At 43.8% G+C, this 27,027-nt stretch overlaps 1 protein-coding gene across 1 annotated transcript in view; it reads right to left on the minus strand.

Annotated features, from left to right (window-relative positions):
• LOC126091960 (uncharacterized) overlaps positions 1–27,027 on the minus strand; it is a 387,115-nt gene that overhangs the window by 107,865 nt on the left and 252,223 nt on the right. The window contains exon 7 of the mRNA XM_049907303.1: positions 7,125–7,244. Within this exon, the coding sequence (XP_049763260.1) occupies positions 7,125–7,244 (120 nt within the window). The remainder of the gene's footprint in view (positions 1–7,124; positions 7,245–27,027) is intronic.

Raw genomic sequence — 27,027 nt, forward strand, 5'->3', positions numbered from 1 at the left:
CTTCATACAGATTATAGGGTTTTCTTGTCAGCTAAAACTCTTCTTGCAAACCGGAAATCAACTTTGATACAAAACTTTGTGTACAGCTAACATTCTTCTGGTCATCCAAATATTTCCGGAGGCTAGGAGCCGACTTGTCTAACCTGCCATGCTTTTAAGCTGCCAGTAACCTTCAAAATAGCAGTCGCACGCTCGCAAGGACGTAGCCAAATGGGGTCAAGGGGGGGGGGGGGGGGTCCGGATCCTCCCCCCCTCCCTAATCACCTAAATGAAATTACACAGACCTAGTTGCCGTGAAAATTCTCAATCAAGCAAACAAAAAGGGATAAGCGTTATCGATAGTCAACAAGGCTACCTATAGATTTAATCTGTCTATACGTCGATGGCACCACTGGCTATCGCTCATTCCTGCTGTAGCCGAGAGCATCTACTGCACGTTGTTGGCGTTACTTGAGCTCAGCTGTTGATTCGATCAGTGCAGTTCTTTCTTGCTGCTCAATTTAATCTAAGAGCTGCCGGTTATTGTTTTGTGATGTGTGCTGTTGTGATAGTTTTAAATTGCGGGTAAATTTGTAACAATAGAGAAGAGGAAAACCGAATTTGATTCGTCCAGTAACGTTATGGTACGTTAAAAATATTCACGCACTACTATAATAGCCTAATTACTTATCTATACCAGTTTAATGTTAGCACTGGAGTCGTTATTTGGAGACTGGTATAACTTTGAGGTTGCAGTATTTCAGTATTTCACAAGGCAGCACAGTGGTAAACATCATTACAAATAAGATTAAATTCAAATCATTGTATAAAGATACACATGGATTTTCCTGTGTCGCTCAAAAATCGCTTTGATCAGCAAACATATAGCTCAAATGGCAAATGGTAGCAAGCATTTGCTCAGAAGTCCATCATTAGTAGCCCGAATGGTAAAATATCGCACAATCTGTCCACCGTAACGGTTCTCACTCATAAAAATCAGTTCCGATACCGAACGATGGGGAAGGGTTTGTGGACAGCGGCAAAGACAGCACTTTCTACAGGTCGTTCGTTTCTGAGGGATACTTTCAGTGCCGGCCGAAGTGGCCGAGCGGTTCTAGGCGCTTCAGTCTGGAACCGCGCTACTGCTACGGTCGCAGGTTCGAATCCTGACTCGGGCATGGATGTGTGTGATGTCCTTAGGTTAGTTAGGTTTAAGTAGTTCTAAGTTCTAGGGGACTGATGACCTCAGATGTTAAGTCCCCTAGTGCTCAGAGCCATTTGATACTTCAGTGGTCTGCTTGAATTGGTTCAAAAAAAATGTTGAAATGTGTGTGAAATCTTATGGGTCTAATCTTACACACTAGTTAACCTAAATTATCCTAAGGACAGACACACACACCTATGCCCGAGGGAGGACTCGAACCTCCGCCGGGACCAGCCGCACAGTCCATGACTGCAGCGCCTGAGACCGCTCGGCTAATCCAGCGCGGCGCTTGAATTCGTCCGAGATGACTGTGCATTGCATCCTACCCCCCCCCCCCCCCCCACCCTCTCCGCCAAACCTTTTCGTCCAAAACAAAATCTACTTGCACTCTTGTAATACTACAATAACTGAAACCAGGAATTCCATACACAGTTAAATCTGAAAATATGCATGCATTCTTGCACAAATCACCAAACATGAACAGTTAGAGGGAAAATATGCTATATCAGAATTTCATCCGTTGTTGAGATGAATTTTTTTTTTTTTTTAAAAGCAATGTACATCAATCAGTTACTCCATTTCCTCCACCGACTGGGGTAGTTTTGCACGTTGAGCCGCTGAGCTAGCAATCACTGGAGTTGGGAGGCGGGGTGGTCAAATCCATCTGCCGGCAAATCTGAAAATGGTTTTCTGTGGTTTCCCCTTTTAATTTGGGGCAAATGGCGGGATTGGTCCCTTGCTATAGGCCATAGCCAATTCCTTCCGAATTCCTTTCTTTCCTGACAGATTCCAATTCCCTTCAAGAAGCAGCCCCTCTGCTTAAATGTAAAGAGCCGAACCTCACATCGGAGACTCCCGGCACTAAAAGCCATACGATAAATCAACAATAATCCAAATTTTTCTCATTTAGACTCATGTGTTTATCTGCCGGGACATTCTTTAATGCAGAAATGATCTTTGTACATTGCAAGAAGTGACCTATGCACACTTAAATCCGAAAATTTGGGCAAGTGTAAGGTTGAATAATTCCAGATCCGTTGCATTTTCGCCACCAAAATTTGTTTTAGCTTCTCTGTCGGACAGCGATCTCTTTATTCCTACAGTCCTATCGGTAAATTCGCGCTCGCCCGTTCCTGATTACTTCCTCGGCTCAAATCCAGAGTGGAGGAAGGAAAGTGTAGAATGACTTTGGAGGGTGAAGAAAGATTGAATCACGACTGCTTCCAAGTGATTTGCCTAAATACAGCACTCCTAAGTAACGAGATTATATCTCTGCTTGAACAAATCTTCGAGATCATTGCCGAATAAAATGGTTTATTGTTATTTACTGAAATTTTCAGAATAAATGAAAAACATGAGCCTTTTCAGGGTCCTCTTTAACGAATCGGACCGCTCCTCTGACAAAGTCCTGGTTACGTCGCTGACGCTAGAAAACAGTTTTGAAACCGTTTCGTTTCGAAACGGGCTAGGTGGCATAGTGGTAAAACAGTGGACATGAATTTGGGAGAACGGTGGTTCATATCCGCGTCTTACCATCCAGATTTAGGTTTCCCGTGAGTTCCTTCAATTGATTAAGGTGAAAGTCAGGTTAGTTTGATAGGGCACCGCCGGATTCCTTCGCCAATTCGGTCCTGTGCTCCGTCTCTAATAACCCCGTCAGCATACTCTTCCGTCCTTCCTCTTTCACCTTTTGGAAAAAAAATTTCGAGTTTCGACAACTGCCGTCGCCATCATCGGCTGCAGCAACGTTGCTTACAAGGAAACATTACAAACTTGAGCTCGTAGCTTACGGGGGGAAAAGCAAGATATTAGCCCCAACACACTATCACAGCACAGTTCTACATTGATGTTTTAAGCACCTTGCTCCCCATTGTTGAAGAGCAATTCGCGGATGGGCGATTGCATCTTTCAACACAATCGAGCACCTGTTCATAACACACGGCCTGTGGCGGATTGGTTACACGACAATAACATCCCTGTAATGGACTGACCTGTACAGAGTCCTGACCTGAATCCTATAGAACACCTTTGGGATGTTTTGGAACGCCGACTTCGTGCCAGGCCTCACCGACCCACATTGATACTTCTCCTCAGCGAAGCACTCCGTAAAGAATGGACTGTCATTCCCCAAGAAACCTTCCAGCACCTAATTAAGTGTATGCCTGCGAGAGTGGAAGCTGTCATCAAGGCTGCGGGTGGGCCAACACCATATCGAATTCCAGCATTTCCGATGGAGGGCGCCACGAACTTTTAAGTCATTTTCAGCCAGGTCTCCGGATACTTTTAATCTCACGCACGCACACACACACACACACACACACACACACACACACACACACACATATATATATATATATATATATATATATATATATATATATATTTCTAAGTGTTTGTGTTGCTGTTATGTATGTCTTAACTAATGTTTGTTTTGCTATGATTAGATGTTGGTATATAATTTTCATTTATTTATTTACTTTTTAATTAATTTTTTCTAGTGTGTGTGTGTGTGTGTGTGTGTGTGTGTGTGTGTGTGTGTGTGAGTGAGAGAGAATGAGAGAGAGAGAGAGAGAGAGAGAGAGAGAGAAGACGTATTTGTTTCAATATGGCTGCATGTACAAATGGGATGTTTCTTATTATTTCCTTTATTAAGTTTAGTAGATAGTCTGTATAGATGCGCGTGTGGCTATTTATGACATGTTTGCTCTCAGCGATGGCTTTCTGGATACGATAGTTTTCCTATATTTGTATAACACATTCGTTGTGGTTGTTTATTTTATTTTCATATGTTGTTCCATGTTTGTAGGATGCTGGTTGTGGTATTCTAAGTGCTCTGCAAATGTGGAATGGTTTATTTCCTACTTCCAGTCCCTAATGCGTTTTTCGTATGGTGTTTCAAAATTCCTGTTTGTCATGTCTATTTACACTGCAACATAAGTTTGGCATTCAAATTTGTATATTTCTCCAGAAAGAAATTTTCACTTTGCAGCGGAGCGTGCGCTGATATGAAACTTCCTGACAGATTAAAAATGTGTACTTGACCGAGACTGGAGCTCTGGGACTTTGCCTTTCGCCTTTTTTATATTCCTGATTTCTGGAATTTGTCCCTCTTGATCGCTGGTTGGCTTAAGTTTGTTTGAAGGGTTTGCATAGTTTTATACGCTATTTGCACACTGGGTTTCTTTAGTCGGTATGCCCCTACGTGGGTTAATTTATGTGTACAAGTCATACAGTAGTGTACCAAGTGTATGATGTCATTGTGAACATGTGTGTATTTGTGGGTTTGCGGCTTGTCTTGTGAGTTTTCCAGCATTTTGGATGTGTTGAGTTTGTTTCATATTTGTGATAACCTAACTCTAAAGTAAATAGTATACACAAGAATGTGTGTGTGGAGTGGTGATGCGTTACAAACCAGAAAGGCGAGCCGTTTATGGCACTAAAACTGTGTTGCATTCAGTTGTGTTCAGGCGGTCCCAGAGCAATAATTATCAATATATCACAAATTGCCTCACAACACACTTATTCGACCAATTCTTGAGTATTCTTCAGTCTGGGACTGTTACCAAGTAAGATTAATGGAAGAAGTAGAGAGCATCCAACGAAGAGTGGCGAATTTGATCGCGGGATTGTTTAGCAAGGGAGGGAGCATTTCAGAGATTCTCAATAAAGTCGAGTGATAACCGTTACAAGAGGGGCGTTATACTGTTGAAATTCTGAGAGCGTACATTCCAAGAAAAGTCAGACACCGTACTACACTACTGGCCATTAAAATTGCTACACCACGAAGATGACGTGATACAGACGCGAAATTTAACCGACAGGAAGAAGATGCTGTGATATGTAAGTGATTAGCTTTTCAGAGCATTCGCACAAGGTGGCGCCGGTGGCGACACCTACAACGTGCTGACATGAGGAAAGTTTCCAACCGATTTCTCATACACAAACAGCAGTTGACCGGCGTTGCCTGGTGAAACGTTGTTGTGATGCCTCGTGTAAGGAGGAGAAATGCGTACCATCACGTTTCCGACATTGATAAAGGTCGGATTGTAGCCTATCGCGATTGCAGTTTATCGTATCGCGACATTGCTGCTCGCGTTGGTCGAGATCCAATGACTGTTAGCAGAATATGGAATCGGTGGCTTCAGGAGGGTAATACAGAACGCCGTGCTGGATCCCAACGGCCTCGTATCACTAGCAGTCGAGATGACAGGCATCTTATCCGCATGGCTGTAACGGATCGTGCAGCCACGTCTCGATCCCTGAGTCAACAGATGGGGACACTTGCAGGACAACAACCATCTGCACGAACAGTTCGACGACGTTTGCAGCAGCATGGACTATCAGCTCGGAGACCATGGCTGCGGTTACCCTTGACGCAGCATCACAGACAGGAGCGCCTGCGATGGTGTACTGAGCGACGAACCTGGATGTACGAATGGTAAAACGTCATTTTTTTCGGATGAATCCAGGTTCTGTTTACAGCATCATGATGGTCGCATCCATGTTTGGAGACGTCGCGGTGAACGCAATTGGAAGCATGTATTCGTCATCACCATACTGGCGTATCACCCGGCGTCATGGTATGGGGAGCCATTGGTTACTCGTCTCGGTCATCTCTTGTTCGCATTGACGGCACTCTGAACAGTGGACGTTACATTTCAGATGTGTTACGACCCGTGGCTCTACCCTTCATTCGATCCCTGCGAAACCCTACATTTCAGCAGGACAATGCACGACCGCATGTTCCAAGTCCTGTACGGGCCTTTCTGGATACAGAAAATGTTCGACTGCTGCCCTGGCCAGCACATTCTCCAGATCTCTCACCAATTGAAAATGTCTTGTCAATGGTGGCCGAGCAACTGGCTCGTCACAATACGCCAGTCACTACTCTTGATGAACTGTGGTATCCTGTTGAAGCTGCAGGGACAGCTGTACCTGTACACGCCATCCAACCTCTGTTTGACACAATGCCCAGGCGTATCAAGGCCGTTATTACGGCCAGAGGTGGTTGTTCTGGGTACTGATTTCTCAGGATCTATGCAACCAAATTGTGCGAAAATATAATCACATCTCAGTTCTAGTATAATATATTTGTCCAATGAATCCCCTTTTATCATCTGCATTTCTTCTTGGTGGAGCAATTTTGCCGGCCGCGGTGGTCTAGCGGTCCAAGGCGCGCACTCCGGAACCGCGCGACTGCTACGGTCGCAGGTTCGAATCCTGCCTCAGGCATGGGTGTGTGTGATGTCCTTAGGTTAGTTAGGTTTAAGTAGTTCTAAGTTCTAGGGGTCGGATGACCACAGATGTTAAGTCCCATAGTGCTCAGAGCCATTGGAACCATTTTTTTGTAGCAATTTTAATGGCCAGTAGTGTACTTCCTCCCTCCCACATATACTTCGCGAAATGACCACAACGAGAAAATTAGAGTAATTAGGATTCATAATGAGATCTATAGACAGTCGTCACCCCCTCTCCCCTCCACATGTCCGCCGATCGTGGTCTCGCGGTAGCGTTCTCGCTTCCCGAGCACGGGGTCCCGGGTTCGATTCCCGGCGGGGTCAGGGATTTTCACCTGCCTCGAGATGACTGGGTGTTTGTGTTGTCCTCATCATTTCATCATCATCCAGAAAAGTGGCGAAATTGGACTGAGCAAAGATTGGGTAATTGTACGGGCGCTGATAACCACGCAGTTGAGCGCCCCACAAACCAAAACATCATCATCTCCCCTCCACGCACCATTTGCGAGCGGAATAGGAAATGGGAGCAAATGACGGTCGTACCGGAAGTATCTCCGCCACACAAACAGTAAGGTGCCTTGGGGAGTGTAGGTGTAGATGTAGCCAAAACCCTGCGGGTTTCCGTTTCACAAAAAACATTGGACACATTGATCACAATGGCCTGCTCTCGAGAACCCTGTGGCAACAGAAGCAGGTGGGCTTACTTTTGATGCAGTAGGCAGCCATTGCGAGGATCGTAGTGATGGCCAATGACACGCAGAGAATGATCAGTGCAATGGGCTGTCTCCTGTCCGGCATCAGCACTGGCGGGGAGTCCCCGTCCTCTGTGAACAGACATCGCAACAATGGGGTTAACGTTAGAAGACAACTTGAAAATTACGAAAGTATAAAAAAATTGTTGTTGATTATGATGTTTTGAAGTAAACTTTGAGCGAATATAACGCTATTTTAGACCGGATATTTACGTAAAGATCCAAAAAGTCAGTTCAAATGCCAGCTTGCAGAGGGACACATGCCCCCATATTGATCTGTGAGTTCTCTTCTTTGAACGCATAAGACTAGGGCTCTTTTTTGCTGCTTTGAGCTTTCAGCTACTGACTAAATTGTTTGTTGTGTAACAGGTGTACTGCATGGTAAGAGTGGGTGAGTGGTTCTCGGCTGGAGGAGGGCAGGCTAAGAAGGCTACCAATCAGCTGATAGAATGCGCTATTGATGGACATGAACATACATAGTTCAGCGTATCTGAAACAGACTACAGACAATGGGAGGTGGTCTTCGGCTCCCAGCACACAGCTATGTGTGTGTACTGATGCAGGTGTTCCCCATGAGTGGTAATGGTGGCCCGGATACCACAGCATGCGGGCGGATAGCGGCTGACGGCTGCTGTGTGGCGGTGCGGCAGCGAGACAACGTCCCCGTGCCCAGGTCGTACACTCAACGCAGCGGTCGTTGGTTTGCAGCCCAGTGGAGCCATTGTCAAAGATGTGGCGACGACTGACACATACTATGCGTCATTGGACGGTCACTTGTCAACTTGCTGACGGGCTGCTGCTAAACATTTGCATCCTGTTTCCCCATGCTGACAGTTCTACTACTGCAAGCTCTTTGCTTTCCATATTTTGAGTCTTTGTTGTGTGGACCAAAACAAAGAAAAATTTCCAGTACACATGGGCTCTAAAGTGCACACCTTAACGCCTATCAGCACTTTTTCATCTTTGCTAATGTGAAACACATCTCTTCTACTGGGCAAGTTCTCACAGCCTTTAAGGTATGTGTCGGCAAAAGCTGGGCAGACTGTCGTTCGACTGTTAGAACCTGCGTGCACTTCATCGACGGACCTACAGTACACAAAAGCTCCTTCGAACAATAATGACGTTAGCTCTATTTACCATAGCCACAGGAGACGGCAAGGAATACGCGGCTTGTTCGCTCATTCCGAGCTTACAGTTGAAAATAACCTAACATGCAGGGAACAAAAACATCAGTGTTATCTCGTAACTACGCACGAACTAAACATGCTAGCAAGGAATATACAAAAACAAAACACGCATATATGAAACACAGTGCCTGGCTGGCGCGCGAAATGTTTGACGGTGCGGTTTCCAAACTCACAGACACAACACGCGCGATACAACACTACGTAACTGTATGATGTCACCACATCAGCCCCCTTGGTGGAAACGGTGCGTTATTTCAAATAGCGGGCTGGAAAGTGGACGCGACGACTGGACCTTGAGGTGTTGTGGCGAAACAAGGACTGTATCATTTTAGAGGTAGAGGCTATCGAGTGTGCCGGGACTTACCCCAGCTCACTGCCACTAGCGCTACGTCATCACAACGGTCCTGTGCGTAGCATACGAAGTATTGCGCCGTAATCTAAGAATGAAATTAAAAATTAAAGTAGCTTTTCCGAACTTTGTCAACACTTGCTTCAGTATCTTAGTGTTAAAATTGTTCAATCTCAGAGTGAGCAGATGAATATACATAGGTTGGAACTTAAATAGTGGCAACACTGATGTGGAGACACTATGCAATGGAATCTACTATTGTCGCTGATAGCACACGTTGTTGACATACCTGCCTTACCTCCGAGTAAATGGACTCGCCTGTCCCACGTCACCGGCGTGCGCACAATCGAGGGAAACGCAGTCGATTGTGAGCGAACGGTCTAACGTAACGCTGTCACTAAGTTTTCGAAACAGTAACAACGGAGTTGGATCAAGACTGAATAGGTCAGAGGTCGTACAGCACGACAGTGTCGTCAAGGTCTTCACGAGGAGACCAGCTTTGCGAAAGAAGCGGCGACTCCTCCTGCGCAACCCACCCATCATTTTGCACGACAATGCGCGGGCGCATACAGCGCAAGTTGTGGCTGCTCTGTTCGGTCGATGGGACTGGGAAGTACTGCATTATCCACCATACTCCGCGGACTTAAGTCCTTGTGACTTTTATTTGATTCCGAAGATGAAGGAACCACTTCGTGGCATTCGCTTCAGAACTGTTCCAGAGATTCGACAGGCAGTAGACCGCTCCATTCGCACCATCAACGCTAACGCTATACTACGCCTTCCATATCGCTAGCAACGGGCTTTACACAAGATGTGAAAATGTATGTCAAAATCAACTATTAAAAGTTTCAACTTGATCGGAGCAATATTTTGGTCAAAATTGGCGTTTTTACGAAAAATTGACGGTTCTAAATATTAGACTTTGAACTATGAAAACTGCCATGAAGCGTCAGTTTGATATAAAAACCTTAACTATGTGACCCCGTTAAGCTACCTCTAATAGTTTTCAAGTAATATACTGAAAACTAGGTTTGGAACAAAACCTCCCTATTTGAAGTAGATTAAGTATCAGTTATATTAATGATAGAAAGTTCTGTTTACAGTACTTGATTACATCCATTAAGTAGTGAAGATATAACAAGTTTCAAGACTTTGATGTAAATAACAATCAATACATGGTCTCTTAAAGATGTAGTTGAAAGGTCATGTTCTACTGTCGGTACCGTTCTAAAAATTCTAGCCGGCGAAGTTTCAACGCAGTCGAGCTAAAACTTTTTCTGCAATTGAAACCAACGTTACGACCTTCATATAAAAATTATGAAGATTGTACATTGACTCATGACGGAGTTGTTAAAATACACTCCTGGAAATGGAAAACAGAACACATTGACACCGGTGTGTCAGACCCACCATACTTGCTCCGGACACTGCCAGAGGGCTGTACAAGCAATGATCACACGCACGGCACAGCGGACACACCAGGAACCGCGGTGTTGGCCGTCGAATGGCGCTAGCTGCGCAGCATTTGTGCACCGCCGCCGTCAGTGTCAGCCAGTTTGCCGTGGCATACGGAGCTCCATCGCAGTCTTTAACACTGGTAGCATGCCGCGACAGCGTGAACGTGAACCGTATGTGCAGTTGACGGACTTTGAGCGAGGGCGTATAGTGAGCATGCGGGAGGCCGGGTGGACGTACCGCCGAATTGCTCAACACGTGGGGCGTGAGGTCTCCACAGTACATCGATGTTGTCGCCAGTGGTCGGCGGAAGGTGCACGTGCCCGTCGACCTGGGACCGGACCGCAGCGACGCACGGATGTACGCCAAGACCGTAGGATCCTACGCAGTGCCGTAGGGGACCGCACCGCCACTTCCCAGCAAATTAGGGACACTGTTGCTCCTGGGGTATCGGCGAGGACCATTCGCAACCGTCTCCATGAAGCTGGGCTACGGTCCCGCACACCGTTAGGCCGTCTTCCGCTCACGCCCCAACATCGTGCAGCCCGCCTCCAGTGGTGTCGCGACAGGCGTGAATGGAGGGACGAATGGAGACGTGTCGTCTTCAGCGATGAGAGTCGCTTCTGCCTTGGTGCCAATGATGGTCGTATGCGTGTTTGGCGCCGTGCAGGTGAGCGCCACAATCAGGACTGCATACGACCGAGGCACACAGGGCCAACACCCGGCATCATGGTGTGGGGAGCGATCTCCTACACTGGCCGTACACCACTGGTGATCGTCGAGGGGACACTGAATAGTGCACGGTACATCCAAACCGTCATCGAACCCATCGTTCTACCATTCCTAGACCGGCAAGGGAACTTGCTGTTCCAACAGGACAATGCACGTCCCCATGTATCCCGTGCCACCAAATGTGCTCTAGAAGGTGTAAATCAACTACCCTGGCCAGCAAGATCTCCGGATCTGTCCCCCATTGAGCATGTTTGGGACTGGATGAAGCGTCGTCTCACGCGGTCTGCACGTCCAGCACGAACGCTGGTCCGACTGAGGCGCCAGGTGGAAATGGCATGGCAAGCCGTTCCACAGGACTACATCCAGCATCTCTACGATCGTCTCCATGGGAGAATAGCAGCCTGCATTGCTGCGAAAGGTGGATATACACTGTACTAGTGCCGACATTGTGCATGCTCTGTTGCCTGTGTCTATGTGCCTGTGGTTCTGTCAGTGTGATCATGTGATGTATCTGACCCCAGGAATGTGTCAATAAAGTTTCCCCTTCCTGGGACAATGAATTCACGGTGTTCTTATTTCAATTTCCAGGAGTGTATTTGTGTCCGAGAAAGCGGTCATTTAGATGCTGCTATTTGGACATAGAGCGGATTACGGTAGGTGTTCCTTCAGCCGTCCGCTGCGCCTATAATACAGAGTGTTTATAAATGAATATCGGAGTTTTAAGTTTTATAATATTTATTATATTGAACTTACAGTTAAAAATGATATGTCAAATGAAAGAGCAACTCAAACAGTTTTACCAAGGACCCTATAAATGTTAAATAATCGCGAAGTATGCGATTGGTTGAAATTCACTCTACCCAAGCGCTGGTTAGGCCGCAAGGTACCCAATAACAGGGCTTGCTTTGCATGGACTCCACGTTCACCCGACCTAACGCCATGGGATTTTTTCCTTCATCCAGGATCGTGCGTACATGCTTCCACTACCAGCAGACCTCCCTGAATATTAAGAAACCGGATTGAAGCAGCTGTTGCTACGGTCACTGAAGACACATTTATCAACATTTCAACGTTTGGGAAGAACTCGGCTATAGACTTGATGTGTGCCGTGCGACAAATGGTGCTCACCTTGAACATTTACAAGGTTCTTGGTAAAATTGTTTCCGTTGCTCTTTCACTTGACATATTATTTATAACTGTAAATTTAATATAATAAATATTATAAACGACCTGTAAACACGGCCTGAGAGGCAGAGACACCACATTTCCCTCCTTGCTATAATAAGGTCCGCTTCAGTCAAACGCCAGTTTACATGCTGCCTTGGATGACATCACACCCAAGCTGCAGAAAAGAGCAGAAAGTGAAATTGCGTGGACTGTACACCGTCCTGGATCGTTTAAATTTCACAAGAGACACTATCCGCGTCAATCAAACGCCGGCTTACGCGCTGCCTCAGATGACGTCACAACCAGGCTGCAATTAAACGCATGTTTTCGGTACAAATAGGAAGTGAACTCGCGAGGACTGCACACCGTCCTTGATCGCTTAGATTTCGCGGAAGTAACTGTTTGTGTCCTGCCCGTAATGTTAAAACCGCGAGGCAAGTGGTAAGATTATTTTCCACTTTGTGGCGAGCAATTAACTTTGATTATTAGAAGTCAGGGTGAAAGACCGTTTAATTGGAACCTACCGTAGAGGTCGCCTCTGAACTGCTCATAGTGCTGTTTACGATAGAGTCATCATCATATTATTATCAGCAATATTACTATGCTGTGCATGTGAAATTTAATCAAATATATGAATCAATAAGAACTCAAAACTTTCATTTATAATCATAGTTCCTGATCCCATTGAGTAAATAGAGAGTATAAACATTTCTTTCAGTGAGTACAAGAAGAATGTCGCTTTGCAGACTGGAAATTATGGTCAGTATGTTCATCACTTTCTGGCTGGCTACAAAATTTGTTTACAGGTTCGACGGTAATAAAATATGATTAAATTAATATTCTTATTCTACTATTAACCCGCCGCCCCACAGTGCGAGTTGGTAGGTCCGCTGCTGTTGTGATCTGCGCCGGCGGCTGTGAAGGCGGTGATGCAGCATCTGTTGGGTGAGGCCACAGTCTTGGAAGTTCTGGCATTGGTGCTTCTTTGAAGATGTAAGCCAGTTTAACCCCATCTATAGAAACAGTGGCCGCCTTTCCCTTGATTGAAATGTCAATTGTTTTGTCTCCCCTTGCGACTACACGGTAGGGTCCTGAGTATGGCGACTGCAACGACAGTTTGATGCTTTCTGTGCGGAAAATGACATGTGAACAGGTTTTCAAGTGTTGATGCACGAAGGTGGTAGTTGTACAGTGTCTATGAGGCTGTTGTAGGCGGATTTGGGCAATGTGCTCTCGCAGTTGGGGTAGGAATTCTCTTTTATCATCCCTTGGTTGTGACAGAGCGTTTGTTTCCACGAATTGTCCTGGAAGCCTCATCGTCTCGCTGTACACCAGTTCCGCCGAAGAAGCGTCTAGGCTGAGCCGTACCATGGGAAGGGCCTTGGTCCATTCAGTGTCGTAACACATTAGTGCTGTCTTAAGTATGCGATGCCATCTCTCGATCATTCCTTACTGGCTGGGTGATAGCTCGTCGTTTTGTGGTGATTTGTGCCGCAGAACTGTGCGAGTTGCCTGAACAGGTCGGATTCGAACTGCCGTCCTCTGTCCTCTGTCCTCCGTGATGTGTAGCGGACATTCAAAGCGTGACAGCCAATATGACATGAAAGCAAAAACCAGAGTTTCTGGTCTAGCGTTGTCCACTGGTGCGGCTTCCAGACGGCGAGGGTAATGGTCTATAATTGTAAGTATGTAACGTTGGCCGTTGGATGATGGCAATGGACCAACAATGTCGATGTGGACATGACTGAAATGGGTCGTCGTGATCAGGAAGTGCCCTATCGGTGCTTGCATGTGGCGCTGTATCTTGCTGTGTTGGCATTTAAGATAACACCTCGCCCAGTCACGGCAGTCTTTCTGCACACCCAGCCACACCTAACAATTCGTCGCTGGACTGGTTGTCGATCGAATACCATGGTGGCACCAGTCGTGTAGCACACTGAAGACGTCCCTTCTGGAGGCAACTGGTAGTAAGGGGCGCGGTTTCGACGTGCTCATGTCACAATACAGCTTGACATCGCTCCCTAGAATATCGATAAGTTACCGATAGCAGTTGTTGATCTGACTGTTGAGCAGCGGCGGGTTTGGCGTGATCAATCGTGCTAGTAATGCTTCCAACCCGAGACAAACAATCCATTACCACATTGTCGATGCCAGAGATGTGCCGCACGCCCACGGTGAAATTGTGAGATGAACATTAGCTGATTGTGTTGTCTGGGTGAACAATTCTTATTGTTTCGGCGAAAGGTGCAAGTTAGCGGTTTGTGATCGGTGTACGAGGTGCATTCAAATTCTAAGGCCTCCGATTTTTTTTCTCCGGACTGGAAAGAGATAGAAACATGCGCATTGTTTTAAAATGAGGCCGCGTTCATTGTCAATACGTCCCAGAGATGGCAGCACCGTACGGCAGATGGAATTTTACCGCCAGCGGCGAGAATGAGAACTGTTTTAAATACTTAAAATGGCGACGTTTTCCTTACTTGAACAGCGTGCAATCATTCGTTTTCTGAATTTGCGTGGTGTGAAACCAATTGAAATTCATTGACAGTTGAAGGAGACATGTGGTGATGGAGTTATAGATGTGTCGAAAGTGCGTTCGTGGGTGCGACAGTTTAATGAAGGCAGAACATCGTGTGACTACAAACCGAAACAACCTCGGGCTCGCACAAGCTGGTCTGACGACATGATCGAGAAAGTGGAGAGAATTGTTTTGGGGGATCACCGAATGACTGTTGAACAGATCACCTCCAGAGTTGGCATTTCTGTGGGTTCTGTGCACACAATCCTGCATGACGACCTGAAAATGCGAAAAGTGTCATCCAGGTTGGTGCCACGAATGCTGACGGACGACCACACGGCTGCCCGTGTGGCACGTTGCCAAGCAATGTTGACGCACAACGACAGCACGAATGGGACTTTCTTTTCGTCGGTTGTGACAATGGATGAGACGTGGATGCCATTTTTCAATCCAGAAACAAAGCGCCAGTCAGCTCAATGGAAGCACACAGATTCACCGCCACCAAAAAAATTTCGGGTAACCGCCAGTGCTGAAAAAATGATGGTGTTCACGTTCTGGGACAGCATGGGCGTAATCCTTACCCATTGCGTTCCAAAGGGCACTACGGTAACAAGTGCATCCTACGAAAATGTTTTGAAGAACAAATTCCTTCCTGCGTGTGCTGTTTCACCAAGACAACGCACCCGCACATCGAGCTAACGTTACGCAACAGTTTCTTCGTGATAACAACTTTGAAGTGATTCCTCATGCTCCCTACTCACCTGACCTGGCTCCTAGTGACTTTTGGCTTTTTCCAACAATGAAAGACACTCTCCGTGGCCGCACATTCACCAGCCATGCTGCTATTGCCTCAGCGATTTTCCAGTGGTCAAAACAGACTCCTAAAGAAGCCTTCGCCGCTGCCATGGAATCATGGCGTCAGCGTTGTGAAAAATGTGTACGTCTGCAGGGCGATTACGTCGAGAAGTAACGCCAGTTTCATCGATTTCGGGTGAGTAGTTAATTAGAAAAAAAATCGGAGGCCTTAGAACTTGAATGCACCTCGTACTATGACCAGCAAGTCCAAGCAGCTGCAGCTAGATATCAGGTCTTTTGCTTGCAGAAAAAGCCGGATCAGACGTACCGCCAGTGGTACACAGAATTAACGGGCATGACTAGGAAATGTAAATTTAAGTGTACTTGTGACAACTTTTACAGCGATTTAGTGTTACAGGATGCAATAAAATTCAGCGTCCCAGATAGAAGAATACGGGAACAGATCTTCAAGTACGCTGATCCATCAATTGGCCAAGTGTTGCAAATTTTAGAGCAGTACGATTCGGGTGCCGATAAGTTTGTCCAGGCCCCGATTTGTTGGGTCGAGTCGCCCCTTGTTCGCGACCGCACCAAGCAACCACAACGAGCGCGTACACAGCCACGCAGACAGGTAAATAGACCTGTCAACTTTGTGAAGTCTTGCCCTAGATGTTTCGCTCGCCATAAAAGACAGGATTGCCTATCACGTAACGCAACGTGTTACACGTGTGGGAAAAAAAGCCCACGTCCACGCAGTTTGTTTGCAATGGCACAAAAACGCCAATTTTGCCCGCTCCCAGAAAAAGCAGGCTCGTGCACATGAAGTGAACGCTGCGTCATCAAAACCTACAACAGGTTCTGACGAAAGTAAGAGTCAGGTTGTGCCTCCTTCTCGCCCTAGTGCTGTGCAACGACGTTCTAACGAACTACTTTTCTCATTACGAATTGCTGGCTGTGGTCTGAACTTCCAGGTAGACACAGCTGCCTCAGTAACTTTGCTTAATCTTGCCACGTACGAACAGTTACGTTCACCACGCCTTTCTAAATCTAGCAAGCACCTCACAGCTTGCAAAGGACAGGAAATTCCTGTGCTTGGACTGTGTAATTTGCCTGCCACTTACAAACCTCACACTGGGACAGTGAATTTTACTGTACTGAAATCAAGAGACAGTGAGAACATATTCGGTTTATACGCCTTTGATTTATTTGGACTTAGCATTGTAACTAACCTGTTTCTACGGGTTATTACGTTATTATTGGGAATGGAAATGCTTATCGATTGTGAAATTAACGTGAGAAGATTAGTGTCGCTACCGACTCTAACCATACAACTAATCAAAGGTTTGGTCGAGTCGGAAAATAAATTAATTTGATCACAGACCAAAAACTCATAAAAATGCATTCATTGTGATATCGCTCATAGGGGATCCGATGAAATTAATACTATTTCCCGTGCACTGTCCACGAGAATCAACCATTTGAAACAAAATAGTACATGCATGAACACTGTGCAGAAGATCAGCTGCCAGCAACACACCTGAAAATAAGACTTAATCTAAAGCATTTGTTTTAAAATAAAAGGGGAAACTAATCACTGGACCTGTGCGTAAGGAAACGCGTTGGATGTTCTAACAGGAAAGCTAGAGGTGAGTGGCTTAGGTGCAAAAAACGTAACCTCGGAATGCAAGAGAAAATTGTGTATAAAATCATTTATTCCTAAGATATGGATGTGAGGCATGTACACAATTCCTGATAACATCAATTCCTAAAACATTAAAGAAAAGTATCGATACATACACCGTTATAATCTACACCTAAAATCATTGGTGTGAATCATTCATACAACTGCTGTTGCCTGATAACTGATCGCAATAACTCGAGAAACGGTACACGTTTCGCAGTATACCCGCTAGCCAACGTGGTTTGTGGGGACGCAATTTCTAGGTATCGTGGCCAAGTTGCAACAATATCACATCACACAATCATGAACAGTTAACGTTCTTTAAAACAAACATGAGATCGGACAGTTAGTGATGACGCTAGCTCAACAAACTCTAATGTTGAACCATGTGGTCGGCTCCCCACGGACGAAAGATACATAAAGCAAGGAAAATTTACGTGAAGGCAAAGCTATAAATATTTAGAAAGATGAAAGCTTATGCTGGCACAGCTGAAGGCAAACACACATTCATACAGAAGCGAGTGCTCACTTCTTATCGACAACTTTGTGTGGCGCTCTTCCAGTGGATCCAAGTCTGCTATAAAAATTAACTCAAAGAAAAATCTGCCAAAGTTTCGCATTCCTTGCTGCGACAAGGCAAAGCAATCTTTCAGAGCTGGAAAGCGAGACCAAAAGGTAACAGCGTTCCCCTCGCAAAGTAACATCGCGCCACGCGGTCAGTCTAACTCACCCTTCTTCGACTGGAGCACAGCTGTGGACGCTTCCCGTACCGGCGGCAGACTGCCACCCTTTTTCATCTCCAGCCTCCTACACGCTCCGTGTGGCCCGGAAAACCCAAAGATGCCATTTCCGCCATCAACCTAACGCAGGTGGATTTCTCACAAGTAGCGCAAACCTCTTTGCCTACTTGACCACTACGAGAGTTGGCTATTCTGTACAACTGCTGCTGAATCTGTATCACTATCACAGACTTTCTGCAGCACACTACGCCACCGTCTAGCAGCGTGACACACAACCACATTCATTCAATCACACCACTATGAGAGTTATGAGAGAAGATAAACAAGGAAAAGAAAGAGAAATGCTGGTGAAAATGGGCTACCGGACTAATGAAAGGTGGCTACGGGACCGTTTCAGCATCTAAAACAATGTACTTTCAGTCTCTGCATTTGAACCAAAAGACAGTGTAGCTAGCTTGCTTCAAGAAGTTCCTCAACTATTTTCAGGAGAAATGGGAAAAGCTAATAACTTTGTAACGCATGTTACACTGAAAGGCAAGGCACAGCCTAAGTTTTGCTGGACCTGCCCCATTGCTTTAAGAGACGAAGTAGCCAATGAACTGAAAGAATTGCAAGTAATGGTGTAATTGCTCCCATTCACGCTAGTCAGTGGGCAAGTTCTCTTGTTTTGTTGCCTAAGCCCTCTAGTCGCATTCGCATTTGTGTTGACTTCAAGTCTACAAGTCATCCCACAGACAGTAGTTGACACTTATGCGTTGCCTCGGCCTGAGGAACTCGTGGGCAGGCCTGGTGCAGGACGTTAGTTTTCTAAGATAGATTTGTGTGATGCCTACTTGCAAATTCCATTGGTGAAGAATCACAGAAAGTGTTTGTTGTAAATACAAACTTAGGACGTTCAAGTATTTTCGTTTGCCCATCGGCAGTTCTTACGCATCCGCGATTTTTCAACGTTACTTGGAACAGCTGACTGCAAAAGTGCCATTTTGTTCAAACTACCTTGGCGATATTGTAGTCGCAGGCCGTACTCCAGAGGAACACGTTGCCAATTTACGTATTCTTATTCGAGTGTTGTCAGAAGCAAGACTCAATTGTCTTCTCTAATAAAAGTGTAACTTCTTTCAAACCGAACTACAGTACTTAGGTCATGTGATAAACAGTCAGGGTGTGCGCCACCTCCAATCTCATTTGCTTGCAATCCGTGACCTGCCTGTTCCTCGCAATATCTGAAGTGCAGTCAGTACTAGGAAAGATGACATACTACATTCGGTTCATACTGAATGCCGCTCAGGTCGCGACTCCATTTCATCGCTTGCGACAGAAAAATGTGCCTTTCATGTGGACCAAAGAGTGTCACGACGCATTTCAGAAACTCAGAAGTTCCTTGCTTAGTGCATTTTGACCCTGCAAAGCCAGTAGTTTTACAAGTCGACGCTTCTTCCTACGGAATCGGCGCTGTGCTTTCGCACAGAACTGATGCACAAGACAGACCTATTGCTTTTGCCTCAAAGTTGCTAACTCAAACTCAGCGCAATTATTCTCACGTAGAAAAGAGGCTCTCGCTATTGTGTATGGTGTGACCAGATTCCATCACTATTTGTATGGCCGCAAGTTCTTTTTGGTGACAGATCGCAAGCGTTTGCAGTCCTTGTTTCATCTGTCAATGCTGGTTCCTATACGCACTGCTAAAAAATTGCAGTATTGTGCTTTGTTGTTTTCGCAGTGAAACTGTGTACAGACCTACGGCAACGCATGGGAATGCAGACGCCCTATCTGGCCTTCCGAGTGGCCCAGTCTCTAATTTTGATACATCTGCCGCACCTTGTTACCAAATCGATGTGCAGGACTCTGAATTGCTGGAATCTTCTCTCACGCACTACAAAAAAAAAAAGTAGACCACGAAAGCAGACCCAGATTTCAAGATTTTGTTGCATTACATTCGCACGTCTTGGCCTCGTTCATTGAACAGTATCCAGAACTCAGCTGTGCGCCGATATTTTTCTTGTCGGCGTAACCTTTCAGTTCAACAAGGTGTGACTAGTTCAAAATGACAGTGGACAATCAGATGTGTTTATTTCCAAAGTTTTGCAAAATGATGTGTTGCGATTGCTCCTCCAAGGACATCCGGGAATTGTTCGCACTAATCAGTTAGCGTGCTGGTACTGTACTTGAGCCGGCTGGGGTGGCCGAGCGGTTCTAGGCGCTACAGTCAGGATCCGCGCGACCGCTACGGTCGCAGGTTCGAATCCTGCCCCAGGCATGGACGTTATGTCGTTAGGTTAGTTAGGTTTAAGTAGTTCTAAGTTCTAGGGGACTGATGACCTCAGAAGTTAAGTCCCATATCGCTCAGAGCCATTTGAACCATTTGAACTGTACTTCGCAGGGCATGGACGTCCACATTGAACATTTGACATCACAGTATCGCGCATGCACGGAAAACCAATCTAATCCACCACAGACAATCTCAGCTTGGCCTAAGACTCAATCGCCATGGTAAAGAATGCACGTTGACTTTGCAGGACCATTTTGGAACACTCGTTGTCTCATAGTGGTAGACTTCTTTTAGCAAGTTCATATTTGTGGTGCCTATGGCTTCTACCACATCACGTAGCACAATTCAAGCTTTGTTCCCCATTTTTTGCATTGATGGTTTGTCAGAAGTACTTGCATTGGACAACCGACCACAGTTCACCTCATGTGATTTTTAACAGTTTTGTGAACGAAATGACATTCATTATCCAACAAGTGCTCCATTTCACCCACAGTCCAACGAACATGCTGAACGATTTGTATACACTTTTAAAACAACAGATAGCCAAGATTCGCACCACCCACCCACGGGAACAGGCGCTGCCACTCTTTCTCGCCTCGTATCCACCCCCCCCCCCCCCACGCCTACGAGACGGACAGACGGACCATCATCGGCAGTACTTCAGCATGGCTGCCGCCATCGGACGCTGCTACAGTCGCTACACTCGCCGCAGCATCCGGTGCCGCCAATGGTCCGCTAGTATCGTTTTGCGCCGAGCAGTCTTGTTCTTTTCAGGGTTTATGGCAACCGTGGGCGCTGGGAAAGAGGCGTGATCCAGGAACGAATTGGCTCTTTTATGTTCTTGACTGCAGGTCCCGATGGTTTTTAGTGCCGGCACCAGAACCAAATTCGTGCGTGTCATTTGCCCCATGATTATGCTGCTTTTCTTCCCCCAGATTCATGGCATACAGGGCCGTCGGGCCTTCGCAGCCGCCTGCTGGTGCCACCTGGGCACCCCAGGAGGAGCGGATGGACGATGCGACCTCGACCCTGTAAGAAAGCTGCTTAGGTTTTTATGTCGGTGACGCCACTTAGCGCTCTGTATCAAAATCGCTGACTGCGCTGTGTGCAGTCTGCGGCTGGTTGGACTCATTGTTGGAAGTTTTCCGCTAGTGTAGTGTTGGGCAGTTGGAGGTGAGCCGCCAGCAGTGGTGAATGTGGGGAGAGAGATGCCAGACTTTTGAGATGTTAATATGAGCGGACAATCTGTACGTGTGTCCGTCAGAAAAACGAAATCTGTTAAACTTTTGAACATTATTAAGGGAAATACATTGTTCTCTATCAAAATCTTCCATTGGCTAACCATATGCCTTTCAGTAGTTAGTGCCTTCAGTAGTTAGAATCTTTTATTTAGCTGGCAGTATTGGCGCTTACCGTATTGCAGTAGTTCGAGTAATGAAGATTTTTGTGAGGTAAGTGATTCATGAAGGGTATAGGTTATTGTTAGTCACGGCTATTCGTTTGTAGGGATCATTAAAAGTCAGATTGCGTTGCGCTAAAATATTGTGTGTCAGTTAAGAAATGATCAGAATAAGTAAAGAGAAAACAGTCTCAGTACTTTCAGTTTCACTCTGGAGTTTGAAAATCAAGTAACGTAGAAGTTTTACCAGCACAGTCATTCTTTTCATTCAAAAGAGAAGTTTCATAGGTCGACCCTTAGCCGAGGATACCTCACTGGTTCAAATGGTTCAAATGGCTCTGAGCACTGTGGGACTTAACTTCCGAGGTCATCAGTCCCCTATAACTTAGAACTACTTAAACCTAACTAACCTAAGGACATCACACACACCCATGCCCGAGGCAGGATTCGAACCTGCGACCGTAGCGGTCGCGCGGTTCCAGACTGTGGCGCCTAGAACCGCTCGGCCAACTCGGCCGGCCTACCTCACTGGAATCTTCTGATTTTTTTCTTGTAGTTTGAGTAATTACTGTAATTATTGTTTGTTGCAAACGCATAACTGTAGATAGAATTTCCTTTGTAGTTATAGTTTTTGATTGTTGTACTGTAAAACAGTTGTGGCATGCATGTAGATTTGCACCAAGTATTTGCAGCCGCGCTTGAAATTAATTAGATATTATTTTCAGTGCTATTTTAATGTGTATTCTTATTTTTGCTCTACAAATTGTGCTTTTCCGTGTTATCGTGTGAAATACGTGATAATTATGGTGTGTGAAAAACGTAACACTAGGCTCCAAAGTAAATTGAGAAATGATAGTGACAACGAGAGCAGCTTATCAGCACCACTGTGTAATGAATTAACAGATATTGAAAGTAGTAATTTGGTAATTGTGAATACGGAAATGGAGCAGGCAATAAATAATGGTGTAGACAGTGAAATAATTAGTGAACCGGGAAGTATTGTCGATCGATCGGTCGGCAATAGCTCGTCTCAGGAATCCGAAATGACAGGACAAAATCTTGCAAATACTGTAGATTCAGGTTTTGTATCATTACCCTTTTCTCAATCAAGTCAAGACACATTTTCTGCTTTTCAAATTGCGAATGCTGCCGGTGCAAATACACTGCTGATACGCACAAAGGAACAAGTTCCAGACACTAATACATTGTTATTGCAAATAATGCAACAGCTTCAGAAGTCAAACACAATGGAACAAAATCAGAGACAAACACATCAAAAGCTTCAAAAGTTAGACACAATGGGCCAAAATCAAACACAAACACAGCAAAAGCTTCAAAAGTTAGACTCAATGGAAAAAACACTTGAACAAACATGTGAATATTTAACTACTGAGTTACATAACATCGAATCGAAATGTCAAAAAGTTTGTAAAGACGTAAAGACTCAAATTTGTGAGCATTTTCAACGTATTTTTTCGCGTCATGAAAATGCATTACAGAATCACGAAGCAGCTATAAAAGAACTGAAGACTATTGTTCGTGAAAATCACGACACCTTGCAGGCTAAAATTGACTCAGTTGCGTCTAACGATACAGTTACGCAACTTGTACGTGATTGGCGTGATTCAAACAGGGCAGGGCCCTCTCAGTAAGTTGAAAGTGTAGAAGTTAGATCTCCAAATCCCAGTAACGATGCACGACAATAAAGAGATAACAGACAATGACTCGCACTGCAGGCAGCCACGTGCGCTGGCTGGCCTGAGAAAAATGATATAGAAGCTAACTTTTAGAAAAATTTCAGTATTCCTTGCAAGTGTATACCACATGATAATTGCGTTGAAGTTGAAAATCTATGTACTAAGGAAAGTAAAGGATTACACCACATTCCACATGTAAAACCGTTTATTGAGAGATAATCTGCTTTTTAATTTAGTCTTTGCAACAAAATTTTTCACTTCACATTATTAGTACGCTTTGTCACACTTAGAACTGTTAATATGCAACAATGTTTTGAAGTTAACTATCCAGTCAAGAACGTAGGGAACTTATTTAGACAGTAATTATGAGTGTATTTTTATAGGGAACAGAAGACACAGTCTCAGTGTGTATACATTTTGTTTGTTGGTTGCAGTATTATGTAACGACAACAATGCTTACATACTTGGAACATATACTGCTAATGAGATTTTAATGCAACATTTTGGTTTACTTGAAAAGACATTCTGGATTTGAAGTACTTTCTGAGAGATTACAGATGACTTAGTATTTGGTTTGGTTGACAGCTACATGATTATATCACAATGCTACTAATGAGTGACACAATTTACATTATTATTTTTGCGCTGTATTTGTTTTATGTCAGCACAGTTTTTCTACATTCTTCTGGAAAGTAAAACATGTTTTAGTAGTAACCTTTGTGGTATAGCTACTATGAGACAGCCTTTTCCATAACACAGCAATACATTACAGTACAGTACTTTCTTGATCACGGCAATGAGATAATAAATATGACGTCTATATAGATAGCATTTCACTTCTGTTTATGACGAAGTAAGTACATTACATTGACTTCTGCAGAACTTCGCTTATGAACAACGATAACTACGACACTTGGCACATTTTTACCATTAAGTAAGGACAGAAATTACCTTACACCAAGATGCACAGTTTAGCACTACAGGACACACATTTGAGTGATTAAATTTTGTACTTAAAACATTTTTTTGAAAGATTCTTGTATTACTGCGATACAAAGAAGGTTTTCAGTGATACATTTCATTCCATTGCTGTAATCTGTAACATCTGAGGGCATAATTACATTAACCTTCAGGGGAGTATGCTTACTTTGTGTACTATGCCTGTGGCAAGCACAAGGAGCCCGGAGCCCTAACTAACATGGTAATTGCTTATTCAGTTTTACAGATCAGTACCATATTTCCCCAACAGAGAATTATACAGCTATCTGATCATTTAACTGAGAGAGACAAACTTTTTTTTTTACTACATCAGTGACACATGTTTACATAAATACACAGTTGGATAACTTCACATTTATGAAATTGTATTTTGTCTGCATTTTGGGTACTGTTCATATTTACTTGAGAAACCACTGTGATACTACAAGAGCATTTTTTTAGAGACTTTGAAATTACTGAAGAAAGCTACAACGTTTTTGAGATTTGATCAAGGTGTTGTTATGTTATTATTGTGACGACAATGTGTATTGTGACATTGTGTTGTGGTTGTGATCATTATGAAGGGTGAGGGTGTGCGTGAATGTGAGTACCACAATGTTAATGGAAAATTTTTTGGACACTGTTATGTATGAGATTTTGTTTCTATACAATTCTAATGTAAATTTTCAACCTGCAAATTTTTTTTATTTGTATGAGACTGACACTGTAGTGGAAACTGCTGTCATAAATGTTTCGGTAAGGAAGGTAAGTGACCTTGACATGGTGCACTGTGGGCGCACTGCTGCATGACAGTCGCCTGGAAAGAAAAAAACAATCAGTGTGTGCCTTTCTGAGGCACAGGTGTAGAAAAAAAAGAGGCCATTAACCTCGCTATTGACATTTATTTGTAGAAAGCATCGCAAATACGACATCCTTATACTTGAAAACACTTTGGAGCTTGTACTTTCTGATATTTACTGATATACCTATGAAATGATGAAAAATATTTTGTGTCTATACACCTGATTATGACTACTGTCTTTCTAGTTGAGAGATTTTTCACTGCCTTATGAAATGCCATATGACTAGCGAATGACATCTTTATGCATTGCCTTGTATATATTTGCCTATTTTGTTTGATATCTAGTTTCTAGCTGCGCTGCAGCATTGGTTAAAATAAAGAAAAAATTAATAGATGTACTAATGTAAACATTTTCTGTCTAAAGATCCATTAAATAATAATTTTATGATCTACTTTCTTAAAAAAGGGGAGCACTAGGAAACGAAAGAAGTACAGGAAGGCGAACTGATATAGACATTAGGATGTAAATAGACATTTCCCTTCACATGACTTGCATACATATTTTCTTTCAACGATTTGGTAATTTGTTTGATAGAGGAAGTTATTGTGATGCATCACTCTAGTGTTAAGATGTGACATAGGTATTAAGCCATTAAGGTGTAAATAGGCATTTCCTTTATCTGTATGGCTATCTTTACTGTAATATTTTTTTCTGCTTGAGCTTTGTCATGTTTAGGTATAGTTTATTGCCTTTGCTGTTGCTGTTTGTCAGACATTGTCCTACTGAATATCACTTTGTATTACTCTGCTAAGCCAGTTTTACTACTGATTTATTTTTCTTGTTGCTGCACATTGGCTCGTATTAGTTGTAATGTTGTATTTGCTTTGCTAATTTATATATATTGCTGCTTGCTTTGTCACTTCGCATTTTTTTTCTTGATCTTGTTTGTGTTAATGTTTGTGCTGCTGCATTGCCTAGTCCCTTAGTTTATGTATCTGAGTTCAGTACATTTAAGTTAGCTTAAGAAGGGGGATAATATATAAGGAACTAACTATGAAGAATAGGGAAAGAATGCTTTGAGAAGTTATATGAAAAAGATTTCGGCCAAAATGAGTATTGTACAATGAGAAATAGTTATTTTGATAGAGGATATGAATAGAGAAGTAGGGTTTAGGGACAACAGTGTTAGGTAGGACTTTCTTGCAAACAAATATGGAGGTAAAGAATATGTGAAAATACTAATACAGAAAGCATGCATAGATAGCACCTTTTGGTAATAATGATCAATCAAGGGACATCTCCAAGGAGTAAAGAAAGTTTTATTTAAAAATGAAATACTGCAGTACGAAATGTTATAGAAAGCAAACCCTGTCCTTTGCTTTAGTGTGATTCCACTGTATGTTTATGTGTACCCTTGTGTGTCTATGTTCTTCCTGTCTTTATGTGTTTATCTGACAAGAGTTATGTTGCAGATTTTTTCTAGTACTAAGCTGCATGTACTATGATGAGGAGTACTGTTATCCTCAAATACGAGCTGTTCTTTACTTTGGAAAAATGTTTAGATATTACTTATTCTGTTGTGTGTTCTTTTTATGCTCATGTATCAATTTGATGTCCTAATTAATATTATCTTTTTTTCGTTTATTTACTTATGTCACAATTCCTATAATACTCATGTATATGCTTATTTCTATTTTTTTGTAATGCCTGGTACTACTAATGTTATCATTATGTTTTTAATGATTTTTTATATCTTTGTAATTGTATTCTCATGTCATAAAATTGTAATTGATGCCAATTCTTCAAATTAAGTAAATAGAACGGTTTCATTTCACTGCACACATTTCTGTTGGTCGTAGTATATGTTCAATTTGCAAGACATTAAAAAAAAGGACTGTTAGTGCTCGCAAGTGTGTTGATAATTCAGCAAGGGACTGGTTAACAGCATTGCTGGTTCTAAGGACACTTCAAATATTCTTTTTGTGAGTGTAGAAGTGTTGGTTCATGGACTTGCTACATTATCCACAAGACTCTTCGATGGTGATTGTGCACCTGCACAGTCGCAACAGATGGCTGCTGGCCATCTCT

Source organism: Schistocerca cancellata, chromosome 7, assembly GCF_023864275.1.
Source record: "Schistocerca cancellata isolate TAMUIC-IGC-003103 chromosome 7, iqSchCanc2.1, whole genome shotgun sequence".
Lineage (NCBI taxonomy): Eukaryota > Metazoa > Arthropoda > Insecta > Orthoptera > Acrididae > Schistocerca > Schistocerca cancellata.